Source organism: Thunnus thynnus, chromosome 21, assembly GCF_963924715.1.
Source record: "Thunnus thynnus chromosome 21, fThuThy2.1, whole genome shotgun sequence".
Classification (NCBI taxonomy): Eukaryota; Metazoa; Chordata; class Actinopteri; order Scombriformes; family Scombridae; genus Thunnus; species Thunnus thynnus.
The window spans coordinates 3,613,168-3,626,795 of NC_089537.1; the positions used below are offsets into that span (position 1 = coordinate 3,613,168).

Consider the following 13,628-nt stretch of genomic DNA (forward strand, 5'->3'; position numbering starts at 1 on the left):
AAGAAAATTTCTCAGTCGCGCACGAAACCAAAAAAGTTAAATTTCCAGGTATAAAATGATCTGGATGTTCCACATCTGCGTGGCCCATAGAACATGCGCAGGAAAGACTTCAGCTGGCCGAGACGGCTAAGTTTCGGTGTAGCCCCCCAGCTAACTTGAATGGGGATAAAACAATTAAATGGTGAGGCTCTGTTAGACTTTCCAAATGTTATCGGCCCAAATGGATCAAATTCTGACAGTGAAACGAGTCATTTCGTGGGGGTTGTGATGCTCAAAAAAATGTATCTGCTGATTTACAGCCGTCTCTTTCACAATGTAAGTCTATGGGACAAAAGCTTTTTGGGCCAGTGTGCGTCACGTGACGTTTTAATTACATTTTGGCCACAATGTGATATTGGCTTCAAAGCCTGGCGCTGTGCCTGGGGGCTTGGCTGGGACCCTGGAACTTAATTTAGACCCTGGTCCCTCTGACGGAAAGGCAGGTTGAAGAACTGAGTTCCTCAGAAGGCTCTTAGTCCCTGGGGAAAGTTCCTGCGGTCGAAACACAACTTTAAACAATTAATCAATTGTATAAATAGTTTGCAGTGAGAGTTTTCAGCTCTACATGAAAGCTTGAATAACTTCCACAAAGTCAGAGAATGAACAACAATATGATAAAAAACTGTACTGCTCTCTAGACTAGAATCAACGATTCAGACAATACATTACATTTATTTATATTTATATTTGTATATTTATATGGCATTCTACCTTTATATAAGTAGAATTTAGTACATTTTTGTGCTTTTCGTATAAACCAAACTATTTTCTACACACATTTTAACTGCAGAATGATGTTATCAATTATGAGTCTTGTTAAATATTCAAAATAGATGTTAACAGAGTTTACTTTCTTTTCCTACTTATAAATTCTCACATTTCAGAGGAAGGTAATGAATGAGATTTATGGTTGAAAAATGACTTGAACAATTAATCAATTGTCTAAATAGTTTGCAGTTAATTTTCTGTTGATTGATCAACTGATCTTTTGATGAAAACATAAATAATCTCCAAGTCAGAGAATGAAAAACAATATGAAGTTGATAGAGAGAGACTGCTTTCCTAACTTCAATCAAAAACAAGACTAAAATCAAAGATAAGTAAATTCCAGACACTGTATTGCATTTTTATTATTATTTGTATATTTAGATATTTAAATATGGTGTTTTACCTTAAAAAAGTAGAATTCAGTACATTTATGTGTTTTTTTTTGTGTAAACCAAAACATTTTCTGAACGCATTTGAACATCAGAAACTATGATATCAGTTGTGAATCTTGTAACATCTTTACATAAAAAAAAAAAAATTAAAAATAGAGCTTAATTATTTCTCTTATTACCTAAACGGATGCCGCCTCCTGGTGTGACGCAACCGTGACGCAGCTTGTCTGACGGACAGGTAAGCCGACACCGGCCGCCATATTGGGAAATAACGGAAGTGAGAGAGAGCGACAGAGAGAGAGAGGGAGAGAGAGAGAGAGAGAGAGAAACAGATCGAGATAAGTGTGTGTTGAGTCAATCCGTTTCCGAAAAAGGGCGTCCTCCTCCTCCTCCTTCTCCTCCTTCTCCTCCTCCTCCTCGCTGCCTTTTTCTCATGTTTGTCTCTCCGGAGGAAGGGGCGGTCTCAGCGCCACAGCAGATCCGGAATTAGACCGTGTCCGCTCGGATCGGCTCGGCTCGGTCGGTCGGTCGGTCGGTGGAGCTCCGCGGCGGTTCGGGTGAGAGGAGAGGAAGAGGAAACGGGACGAGCTAAAAAAACACTTCAATAATAAAAAAAACAGAAGAAAAGAAGAGAGAGGTGAGAGAGGGGAGCCAGGTGGAGTGAAAGTGTCGACGACGAACCGGAGCAGAGAACAGGAATAAAAAAAAAAGAAGAAGAAAGAGGAAAAGTAGAGGCAGAACAGGAGGAAGAGGAGGACGAAGATGCCGCTGGCTCAGTTGGCAGATCCCTGGCAGAAGATGCCGGTGGGGGGGACGGCTGGAGAGGTGAGGCATGAACACATAAACACACTTTGGTTTGTCCTCCTGTCAAACTCAGTGACTTTCTGTTGTGCAAGAGTGTGCTGCAGTGATATACGAGCAGCATTTTTTTTTTGGAGGAATAGCAAAGAAATATCGTAGAAACACACCTCACAGGATGCCATATGGTGCTGGAGGCTATTAAAACACAATAAAACACCTTAAAGTCAACATTAGATTACATCTACTAGCTGAAGCTACCCTTAAAGTTCCTGTTAGGACGTTTAAGTGATATTATATTAGTTAAAAAAACACCATAATGTATGTAAAGATCAATCTGAGAGCACAAACACACTAATACTCTAAATAGAAGTATTAAAGTAGTATTACAGGTACTATTAGGTCACTATAACTTACCAAATATGTGCAACACATCATCACAGAGCTTAACTGTGAGGTTGAAAATACCATAAAGTACAAAAATGTGACTATAAGATCATTATTTGGTACAATAAATGCTAATTAAAAGGGCATAAAATGATCCTATATGTGATTAAAAGCCCTGATTATCAGACACACTATAGATTCAAAAACACCTTAATATATGAAAAAATCAGTCTGAGAGCACAAGCACACTGTTATACTCTAAATAGAAGTATTAAAGTAGTATTACAGGTCACACAAGTACTATAAAGTACTATTGGGTCACTATAACCTATCAAATATGTGCAACAAACCATCACAGTGCTAAACGGCGAGGTTGAAAATGCCATAAAGTGCAATAATTCTACAATATGATCATCATTTGTTACAGCAAATGTTATTTAAAGTCATAAAGGGGCATAAAATGATCCTACATGTGATTAAAAGCACCTTAGCTTCACTCATATGTCGTTACTATTGATTCAAAAACACCTTGATGTATAAAAAGATCTGAGAGCACAAACACACTGTAATACACTAAATAAAAGTGTTAAAGTAGTAGCACAGGACACACAAACACTACAAAGTACCACTTGGTCATTATAAACAAACAAATATGTGCAGTAAATCATCTTAGTGCTGAAATTGTGAGGTTAAAAATGCCATAAAGTGCAATAATGTGACAACAAATGTTATTTAAAAGCATAACGGGGCATAAAAGACGCCGTCTGTGAGTGTCAGACACACCATAGGTTCAAAAAAACACCATTCGGAGAGCACAAACACACTGTTAGACTCTAAATAGAAGTATGGAAGTGTTATTACAGGACACACAAGCAGTGTGAAGCACTATTAGGTCGCTATAACCAAACAAACATGTGCTACAAATTATCATACTCCTAAACTGTGAGGTTGAAAATGCCATAAAGTGCAATAATGTGATGATTAGATCATTATCGAGTATCATAAACCGCTCTATAAGAACATAACGAGTGTCATATGTAACTTAAAGCACCTAAAGACGACAGTCAAGTCACTACTGAGTGTCAGCAGCTAGCGACTAATAGCGAAACCCCCTCTATAGGGACGCTAGATTGACACCTGATTAGATTAAAACACCATCACAAGATCACTCTGGTTATTCAGACATACTAATATACAGAATGGATGCAGAGTAACAGAGAACAAAATACCATTATGAGTCGTTAGTGTCAGATTGTGAGGTTGAAAATGTCATAAAGTACAAAAAATATGACAGAAAGATCATTATTTGGTGCCACAAATGCTCTTAAAGAGGCATAAAATGATCTTAAAAGTGATTAAAAGCACCTTAGCTTCACTCACTAGTTATTATTGATGCGTCAGAGACTCGCTGTAAGTCCGTTTTTAACTGTAAGTAACCTTAAAGTCACTATTAGATCACTATTGACAGCAGCAGTTATCCTTTAAGGTCCTGTAAAGATGTTAAAGTGTCACCAAAAGAGATTTAAAGAAATGCTATAAAGTATCATAAGAGCATATAAACATACTATACCACCTTATAGATGTGTTAAATTAGTGTTAAAGCGCACAAATATATTATAAAGTATCATAAATGTCACTATTTACTATCAAATATGTGCTGCAAGTCTCTACAGGAATCTCATGTCACAGTGATAAATGACATTAAACACACTAACGAAGCTGCAGATTCACTAAAACCCAAAGTGACGTCTTCAAGTCCAAAATCCAAATATATTTAATTTACTATCACATAAGACAAAAAAAGCAACACATCCTGAGGATCCGTGTTCACTTGATTAACGACTGAAACGATTAACGGACTCACAGTGATTCATTTTCAGGTGATCGACTGATTGAACACTTGACTAAAGATTATTTTCATTATTGACTGAACTGTATGTAATTTACTGTCACATGAGACAAAGAAAACAGCAAATCCTTTGTTCGATTAATGACTGAAACTATTAATAGACAATCATAATTATTCATTTTCTGTTGAGTGGCTAATTGATTACTTGACTAATTGTTTCAGTTTTTTAAAAAAAGGTGTCAACAAGGCAACTAGTGGCTGCTACAGATACTCTGTAAGAACACAAACGGGGTGTAAAATGGTGCCAAATGTGAACAGAAACAACTTTTTGAGCGTCACAAGTCAGTTTTGGGATTTTGAACTGATTTTTTTTTGCGGGATAAAACAACCAAATGTGTTAAAACTCTTGTTGTGGTTCAGATTTTTTATTTTTTTTTCTACAAAAGCGATATGTGCATGCAGGAAAAGTCAAAGTGTGGGATCATTCTACAAAAGGCCTTGTCTGTGAAACACAAAAACAGCTCCTGTGTGTGTGTGTGTGTGTGTGTGTGCGTGTGCATGTGTGTGTGTGAGAGTTTTTTTCCAGTTCTTCCTTCCTACAAGTTTTTGAATCTTGATAAAGAGCAGGAGGCGGTGCCACTGCAGCCGCATGATTCAGGAAGAGCTTATGTCTGTGTGTGTGTGTGTGTGTGTGTGTGTGTGTGTGTGTGTGTGTGTGTGTGTGTCTACTTCCTGTATGAGGTGTCACAAGGGCTGAATGGAGAAATGGCTGCGTTTGTCACTCCCTGTAGGCAGATTATGAATAATCAAACCTGATTCATGATAGGCTCGAACATAAAAAAAAATGCACTGAGTCACAGCCGGCTTCTCTCTCTCTCTCTCTCTTTTTTTTTTTTTTCTGTCTCGCCCCGTGAACAAGCTCGTACCTGCTCGCAGCTTTCCCACGCGGCCTCTTTTCACCTCACTATCAACCAGACAGGAACGTGCTGACGCTCAGTGAAATTGATCTTTGACCCCGCGGGGTCACACCTCTAAGCCTTTTGATGTAGGCGAAAGCTGTCGTACCAGCCTTTTCTAGGCCACCGCAGGACAAAACACCACTCACACACACACACACACACACACACATACACTAACACTCACACACACACACTAACACACTCACACTCACACACAAAGGAGCGAGTGGTGAAGCTGTGGGATAAAGACGAGATGCTTCTGTAGGCTTGTTGCCCTAAAGACAAGATCTTTCAACGTCCGCACAAAGAGCACAGAGCGGCTGCACATCTCACTCAACTAACCATTGTTTTTATTATTAATTAATCTGCCGACCTCTTTCTCCATGAATCGTTTAGCCTATAAAACGTCAGATAATTGGGGAAAAAATGCTTCTTATAATTCTGGAGCCTTCAACGATTAGGCTAATCAATTAGCTGCCAAGTATTTAATTCATCGCTTTAAACTATTTTGATAATCGATTAATCGTTTTGAGTCGTTCTTGAAGAAACAAATGTCACATTTTTTGATTCCAGCTTCTTAAAGATGAATATTTTCTAGTTTTTTTAGTCTTCTATGACAGTTAAGTGAATATATTTAGGTTGTGGACTGTTGGACGGGACAGTGATCAGCATTTATCATCATTTTCTGACATTTTCTGGACCAAATAACTAATCGATGAATTAATAAAAATAATCATCAGATTAATTGATAATGAAAATAATCGTTAGTTGCAGCCCAATATAATCAACATTAATAATAATTCAACAGTAGAAAACCCAGTTCACTGTCATTAATGACACAGAAAAGCTTCAAATCGTCACGTTTAAGAAGCTGCAACCAGCAAAGTCTTCTTAAAAAATGACTGAAACGATTAATTGGTGATGAAAGAAGTTTATGATTAATTGACTAATCAAGTAATCGCATTATTGTTGCAGCTCTACTTACTGCATCAGAAAAGCTGCATGAAAATGGCAAATTTTGATAAATTATCCTAATTTACAGAGCTACGTATGACAGCTTCTTGCTTTTGCTGCAACAATTCAGTCGATCAACAGAAAAATAAAATATTTTGATAATCGATTGATTGTTTTTTAATGATTTTTGAAGCTGGTTTTGTTGATCTTCTGTGATCGTAAAGTGAATCTCTGTAACTCTCGTGATCAGATGTCATTAATCCAGACACAGACTGCAGGTGATATTAATTCCACCTTTCAGTACGGAACAGTTTTCTGCTTCAGACACAACACAGCCGATACTGTGAGTCCCTCACTAACGTCCTCTCTGTCACCTTCAATCTTTCTTCCTCTTCCTCACCATAATCCATCACTCTCTCTCTCTGTCTGCTACCCATCTCCTCTCTGCTCACTGTCTTTTTTTTCTCCCTCTTTCACCCTGCTGTGCAGATTTAAAGCTTATCCTCCCGGCGATGCACTTACTGGCAAAGTAAATAATCACCATAATCGCCTTTATTGTTATTATTGTTTTTGTCGATGCTATCAGTGTCTGAATCGCAGCTGTTGTTCTAGCAGGGAAGCAGACAGGCTGCTAATCTGCCTTTTTACATGATGCTAATTCATAGCTGTTGTTTTTTGTGTTTTCTTTTTTAATCGAGATGATGATGATGATGATGAGAGGGGTTTTTTAAATTGAAAGTAAAAGACGCCTCCTCATCGAGTGGCTCAAATTGAAAACAAACCAGGACTGTAGGCAGCAGGAGTCCTCGATGTGTCAGAAGAAAGAATCTCCGTACGGATCTGTATGATGCTGTAACTTTGCTGTACGTGGTTTAATGAGAACCAGATTGCAGATACATCTCGTTAAAGGTTTAACTGCTGCATGTTTTTAAAGGCAAATCCGAGCATCTAATTGGAATAAAGCTGCTGATAGCTGAAGCTGTATGTCCACAGAGATTCAGTAACTTTAAAGCTGCAACGATGACTCAGCAACTATTTTCATAATCGATTAATCATCTTTTAAGGAAAAATGACAAATAATTTTCTGGCTGCAGCTTCTGAAAATGTGACGATTTGAAGCTTTTATGTGTCAAACATGATGATAGACTGAATATTTTTGGGATTTTGGACTGACGATCAGACAAAACAAGACACCTGAAGACGTCGCTACGGGCTCTAAGAGATCAGAACAGGTGTTTTTCACTGTTTTCTGACATTTTATAGACAAAACAATGAATCGATTACTGTAGGCAGGGAACAAGCACAGAGAACTAGAACCTACTTATTCCTCAGTTCTGAACAGCGTTCTTCAGAGCTTAAAGGACAAATCACAGTATATTTACTGTATTTATATATATATGAAGCTTCTGAGTCCAGAACAAACCAAACAGATTCAGTTTTCTATCAAAGGAGATGATGTGGATATTCACATTTTACAGGCTTGAATTTTAGGCATTTTTGCCTAAAAAGTTGGTAAAGTTTAATTATTTTCATTATCCATTAATCTTTGGATTGGTCTATAAGATGCAGATTTTATGTTGTGTTCCTGGTGTGTTGATTTCTTTTCATTTAATCGCTTGCAAAGACTTGAAACTTGTACATATTTTAAGTTAGGCGTGTCACGGTAACCTCGACCTCCGCGGTTTGTCTCCTCTGTTCTCTCTCTATTCAACTCCAGTCGTCTCTCCTCTGTCTCTATAATAAACATCTTGTAGCTCATGAATTCATTTACACACCGAGAAAATTTACCAAAATAGTCCCTGCTCACAATTTCACAACCGCACTACAGTAATATATCTATTACAGTAAAGATAAAAGTGTGTGAAACAGGCCTGTATCAGCAGTAATGCGGAGGCGTTTCCAAGTATCACAGCAGACTGTTTTCCTGGTGAACATGTCGAAATCACCATCAACTACTTGAAGTTGTTCTTGAAGAAAAGAATGTAAAAATTCTTTGCTTCCAGCTTCTCAAATGTGAATGTTTTCTGGTTTCTTTACTCCTCTGTGACAGTAAACTGAATATATTTTGGGTTGTGGACTGTTGGTCGGGACAAAACAACTTTGGGAAACACTAATCAACATTTTTCACCATTTTCTGACGTTTCATGGACGTTTCAACTAACCGATTCATTGAGAAAAACCGCTGTGGTGATGTTGCAGCGGCAGGAACACGGTGTTTCAGGTGTGTGTGCTAACGTGTGACGTCTCTCTCTCTTCCTGTGTGGTTACAGGATGTACATCACGATCCCGAGGACTCGGTGGGGGAGGACGACTCGATGCCTGCCTGCACCGTAAGTCTTTCTCCTGTCTTTGGGTTTTATGTTCACATCAAACAGAGAGGAGCTTCCAGATTGTGTTTGGAGGTTTCTGTTAGTCTTGCCTGACATTTAGCGGGCTTCAGTTGTAAACACAGCGAGCTCTCTGTTTGTACTGACAACAGCGTAACCCTCTGAACTCACTGATGGCAGCTGCCTGGAAGTGTGTGTGTGTGTGTGTGTGTGTTATTGAGATATGCAGTCATGAGTTTGACCGGATGCTATTGACAAGTAAACATCATTTCCAGTCATTTGTACATCGACACTTGTGCAACTTTTTGCGTTGTTGAGTTTTTCCTCGTTGATAAAAATCTCCTTTTTGTTTGAGAAAACTGACGCCTACTCCTGCAGGATAATTGCTGGTATCAGAGTGAAGCACTAGCGTAGCTCACTATTAAAGTCATGACTCATCTTAAAGCAAAAAAGAAAAAAAAATCCTCCTCCTCCCTCAGATGCTGTGAACCGCTCGATATCATCATTCATTTGTCACATTCCAGGAGTTATTTTTGGGAGTTAGATGTTGTTATTTACACTTGAAGTAAACAGACTTTCCTCAGCCTGCGTCTTACACCACTTTAGTCACTTCCTGTGTTCTGCTTTCCAGTTGTAAACCGATACTAACTTTGTTTTGTAGTATTTTCAGAAGGGACAAATTTAAAAATAAAGCGTTCTGTAAAAGGGAGGAAAGTGTCTGGTGTAGATGTTTGACTTCACTCGTTCACAGCAGATAAACAAACTCACTTCTATCACTCATCTATCATCTAATGACCTTTCTTCTGTCAGTATGTATTCATTTAGATGCGTTCGTTCCACCGTTTTCCTCGAGTCAGACCCATGATTGTCCATTTGTATGTAAGATTTAGGCTGTTTTCAAACCTGGTTTGTTTGCTCTGGTCAGCTTGGTGCATTTTCACACAGGAAAAAATCAGACAAACCAAAATGTAAAAGCCACCAGAGAACGTTTACTTCCCTCATTGGTCAGATGTTACTGGTGGCAGGAGCGTAAACACAGGAAGAAGAAGGTCCTGAAGATGTTCCCAGCGCAAACAAACCGCTCCTGAGTTCATCTGGGACCAGATCGAGACCACTTCCTCTAGAGCCTCTAGAGCAGGGGTATCCAACTCAAATTTAAGAGGTCCAGTTAGAGAAAACTTCTTGAAGCAAAGGTTCATCATAATGTCTATAAGCATTTAGCCTGGTAGTCGTATCAACATCTGCATGTAATCGATACCTGACTGTCAAACCAACGTAACACGTAACATAGAAGTGAACATATATGTATGACTGCTGATATGTTTAATGTAATAATAATAATCTACTAAATAAAATAGGGCTGCATTTGAAAATAAATCAAATGTTCAAATAAAGTGTTTAACTTCAGAAAAATCAAATAAAGGGAGGAAAAGCTTGAATTTCCCTTTTTTCTGTTTCACATCTTGACTTTCTCTCCCTTTCTCCGTCTACCGTAAAGACTATAAAAGCTGCGCCAGTTAGAACAGAAGCGCCCCGTCAGGTTTTAAATCATAACCGTCTGTCTGGGCTGTAGGTCCGGGGGTCTGTATGGGACAGCTTCTGGGTCTGGACCCGGTCCGTGGTCCGCCAGTTAGTGACCTCTGATCTAAAGGGTCTCAGTACGGCTGGTTTGGTCTGTACTTGAGTACGATTGCTGTGTTCAGATCTGCCCAATGAATCGTATCAAGGAGGAAAACCAACCAGAGTCCGATTCAACCGGACTAGAAAGTGCAGATCTGAAAACGCCCTCGATGCATCAGTTCACTTTCTATTAGTATGAAATGGTACATTATGTTGATTTCTTGCATATTTACTGCCAAACAGCACACTATATATATATTATAGTGTTAGTATGAAGGAGGTCCCCACACCGGGTCTGGAACTGGAGTCTCCCAGATCATAGACGACTGCGCTGACAGACCTCTACCTATCTATACACCCATAACACAGAGACAGCGCAGCGTAGGGAGGAACTTCAAAGGCAATTATTGCTTTGCACTTTTCATTTATTGCCTATTTTTTACAACCTAACTTTGTGGAAAGGAGAAGAGGAACAACAGGTGATGGAAAGTCCGTTGGAAGCACTTTGCTTGTGTCAGTAGCCCAGCTTTATCTCTGGGGAAAACCCCCAACGAATAACTTTTAAAATATTTGTATGAAACAAATATGAAACCCACCATTTGTGCTTTGCCGAATAACGTATTTGTATTTGGGCACACTCCTAGTATGGAATTGGTAGATGCGCTTCGTCTCTATTCTATACTACTGTACTTGTTTTCAGTACAGTGTGAACTATTTACTAATTGTCAAAGTCTTTGGCAGTTAGTATACAAAAAAATCAACATTTTATATTAACAGGAAATGATGAAATATGTGTCAGACACCAAATTTAACCTCACATTAACTTTTTTTTGTTTTCCAAGATTAAACTATTTTTTACACATTAGTTTTTGTGTGTACCTGTACTTCATTGTGGTATTTACAGTCTAAACACACTATGTTATGCAGGACACAACAATTGATGTGTTACATTTCCCAGAATACCTGAACAACCGTCTGCAGGTAAAGGAGACAAACACGTCGCTCTCGGTCAGAGGCGGGAAGTAAGACGACTCGGCTTCGTGTCCGCTCTGATCTGCTCAGTCAGTCGGTAGTTTTCAATTCATTTTCAGTCTGAGCTGTCAGTGTTGTGACAGACGAGACAGCCGAAACAAATTACTTTTTTTATCTGGACTGACGGATTTGTCAGCGTCTGTTCAGCGGATCAGAATCGGAGGAAAACTTTAAAGGTGTTTTTTTTTTTTTTTTTGTGATAAAACAGGAGGCTTTTCTCATCTCTTCACCAGCTAATCCCAAGAGCAGCTTTCTTTATTCTTTACCTGAGGAGAATGCAACAGTAATTCAGTATGAGACCTGAGGAAAGGCGCCTTCAGACTGTGTGACGGCAACAATCATGTAAATCTGTCACAAGTCACATTGTGCGAGGTGTCTATCATAAAATCTTGGTCACAATTAGTTTCAGGCTGCATGATATATCAGTTTGAGGTTGTCACTGTGATTGTGAGATGAACGTGTGGTGAATCGTAGATATAAAAAGAGAAAAAAAAAGTTTATGAAAGCAGAGACATGTCATCCACCAAACGCAGCAAACTTCTTTTTCATTCACCTCCGTCGTTTTGGTTCGTGTCCACTGGACGTATTAAGGAGAACGAGCGTGTTTTTCACCCTGAAGTTTATTAAAAAAAACTTTCCATAGACTGTATAAAAATATGGACGTAGTTACCGTGACGTCACCTGTTGGTTTCTGAAGAGCGGTTTTGAACATGGATGTATTATAAGAGCTGGATATCGGACTAAAAATGGCCATTCAGTCCTATAGGAATGGCTCGCCTGGCGCATACGCCAAAAAAAAGTTTCTAGCTTCCGGGTTTGCTTCCACGTTGTGCCCCACTGAATATGCGCAGTAGTGTTTCCCCCGCTGGCCCCGCCCACGAGCTCCCGCTCGGCCCGTAGACTTTACATTGTGATGACATCACAGATTTTTAAATCGCTTTTCTCGGCTCGAGGAAAGTTTTACAAACATAAAACCTCCATGGATCAAAAGTTCATAATAGAAAGAGTCATAATTGACGTTGTTTGCAGTTCGAGGCGTCCTGTCAACAGTTCTACAGGCGTCTCTTTTACAATGGTGGTTTATGAGGAAAATCCTTTTTGGGCCGCAGGGGGATTTTTCGCTGTAATACCGCGAGTGGCCACTGGGAAAAATTGGCTGCAAGGCTGCGCGGCGGCGCACTATCCAGCTCTTATACATCCATGGTTTTGAAGCTCAAAGCGAGCCGCTCTGACCGTCGCCATCTTGGCAGTGCGTGATGCTGCCTAACTCCCAGCCAATCAAAAATGGGCAAAGAGGAGGGGCCGAATGGCTGGAACAAGCCACCTAGCGGCTGGCGGACTTGTCACTCAAAGCAGCCATGTCCTTCATTATGCATAAATTTATGGATTGATAAAACTTAAACAGGTGAGTTATTAAAAAATTCACCCCCCGTACAGTTGTCATGAAAGAGGAAATTAGCTTTAGAGACCAAAACCGTTGTTTGTACCAGGCTGTAAACATGTTTATTTCTGCTGTAAAGTTGGACATTTTAACATGGGGGTCTATGAGGATTGACTCGCTTCTGGAGCCTCAAGTGTTCATTCAAGGAACTGCAGCTTTTGACACTTCCTCATTGGCTTCATTTTACAGCTGTGGAGGTTGCTGCTTGGTCATTTCATGTCGTCATGAGTAGCAGCAGCAGTCACACTGAGAGAATTTGGTCTTAAATTTCTGATAAATTCAGAATTTTTCATCCGGTTTTCTTTAGTCGCCAAAGCTCGTAAACGGCCACCAGTAGACGAGACTCACAGTGAGATCTAGGACGCTGATTTAGATTTCACGATAACTGGCAACTTTTCGTCTCAAACAGCCCAGAATAGCAAAGTGTAAAAAAAAGGCCTTTAAAGCAGCTTCACCTGCAGTGGAGCTGAACCGACTGACTGATCAAATCTGCTTCACATTTGGATGTTTATGGTGAAAATTTGCTTAACTATTGACATGCAAAATTGGGATGCAGTTGACTGTGTCGTCCAAACAAGGATCCACTTGTTATTCATGATCTTTAATAAAATACTAAAGTCCTCTTAAAGTCAAAAACACGTTTAACTTCCCCTTCCTTCAGTTTGTTTTCACATTCATCTGTTGAAAGTGTAACGTTTCTCACCTTTTAATGTCAGTTTAACACGTGTAGCTACCAGCAGGATTTGTGACATCACAGCTAGTTTGGAGCCAATCGTGGTCGAGTATTCAACTTACACAAGTGTGATGTGGAAACTTGAAACCTCCAGTTGCACAAACACTGAGACTGAACTTTGAACATCACATTACAAGAGATTTAATTTTAAGAATTTTTTAATATGGAGTTGAACTTTTTTTGCGGAAAAACATCAAATTATTCCAAACAGAGAGTTTTTATTCATCTTATTCTGTATTACAGTAATGTTACTAATATTTATCATACAGTAGAATAGTAGCTGGACATAGACAGATGAGGTGCTTCCCAACCTGGGGGTCAGGACCTCC

The 13,628-nt window shown here is 39.3% G+C and overlaps 1 protein-coding gene across 2 annotated transcripts in view; it reads left to right on the top strand.

The window, feature by feature from the left end:
- Positions 1–1,495: 1,495 nt before the first annotated feature.
- rps6ka3b (ribosomal protein S6 kinase, polypeptide 3b) overlaps positions 1,496–13,628 on the top strand; it is a 63,794-nt gene continuing 51,661 nt past the window's right edge. Inside the window, exons 1-2 of one of the 2 annotated variants that reach the window (XM_067577915.1) lie at positions 1,496–2,024; positions 8,417–8,476. In XM_067577915.1, coding sequence (XP_067434016.1) covers positions 1,962–2,024; positions 8,417–8,476 — 123 coding nt within the window. In that variant the 5' untranslated portion in view covers positions 1,496–1,961. The remainder of the gene's footprint in view (positions 2,025–8,416; positions 8,477–13,628) is intronic. The other variant, XM_067577914.1, reaches the window with a different exon arrangement.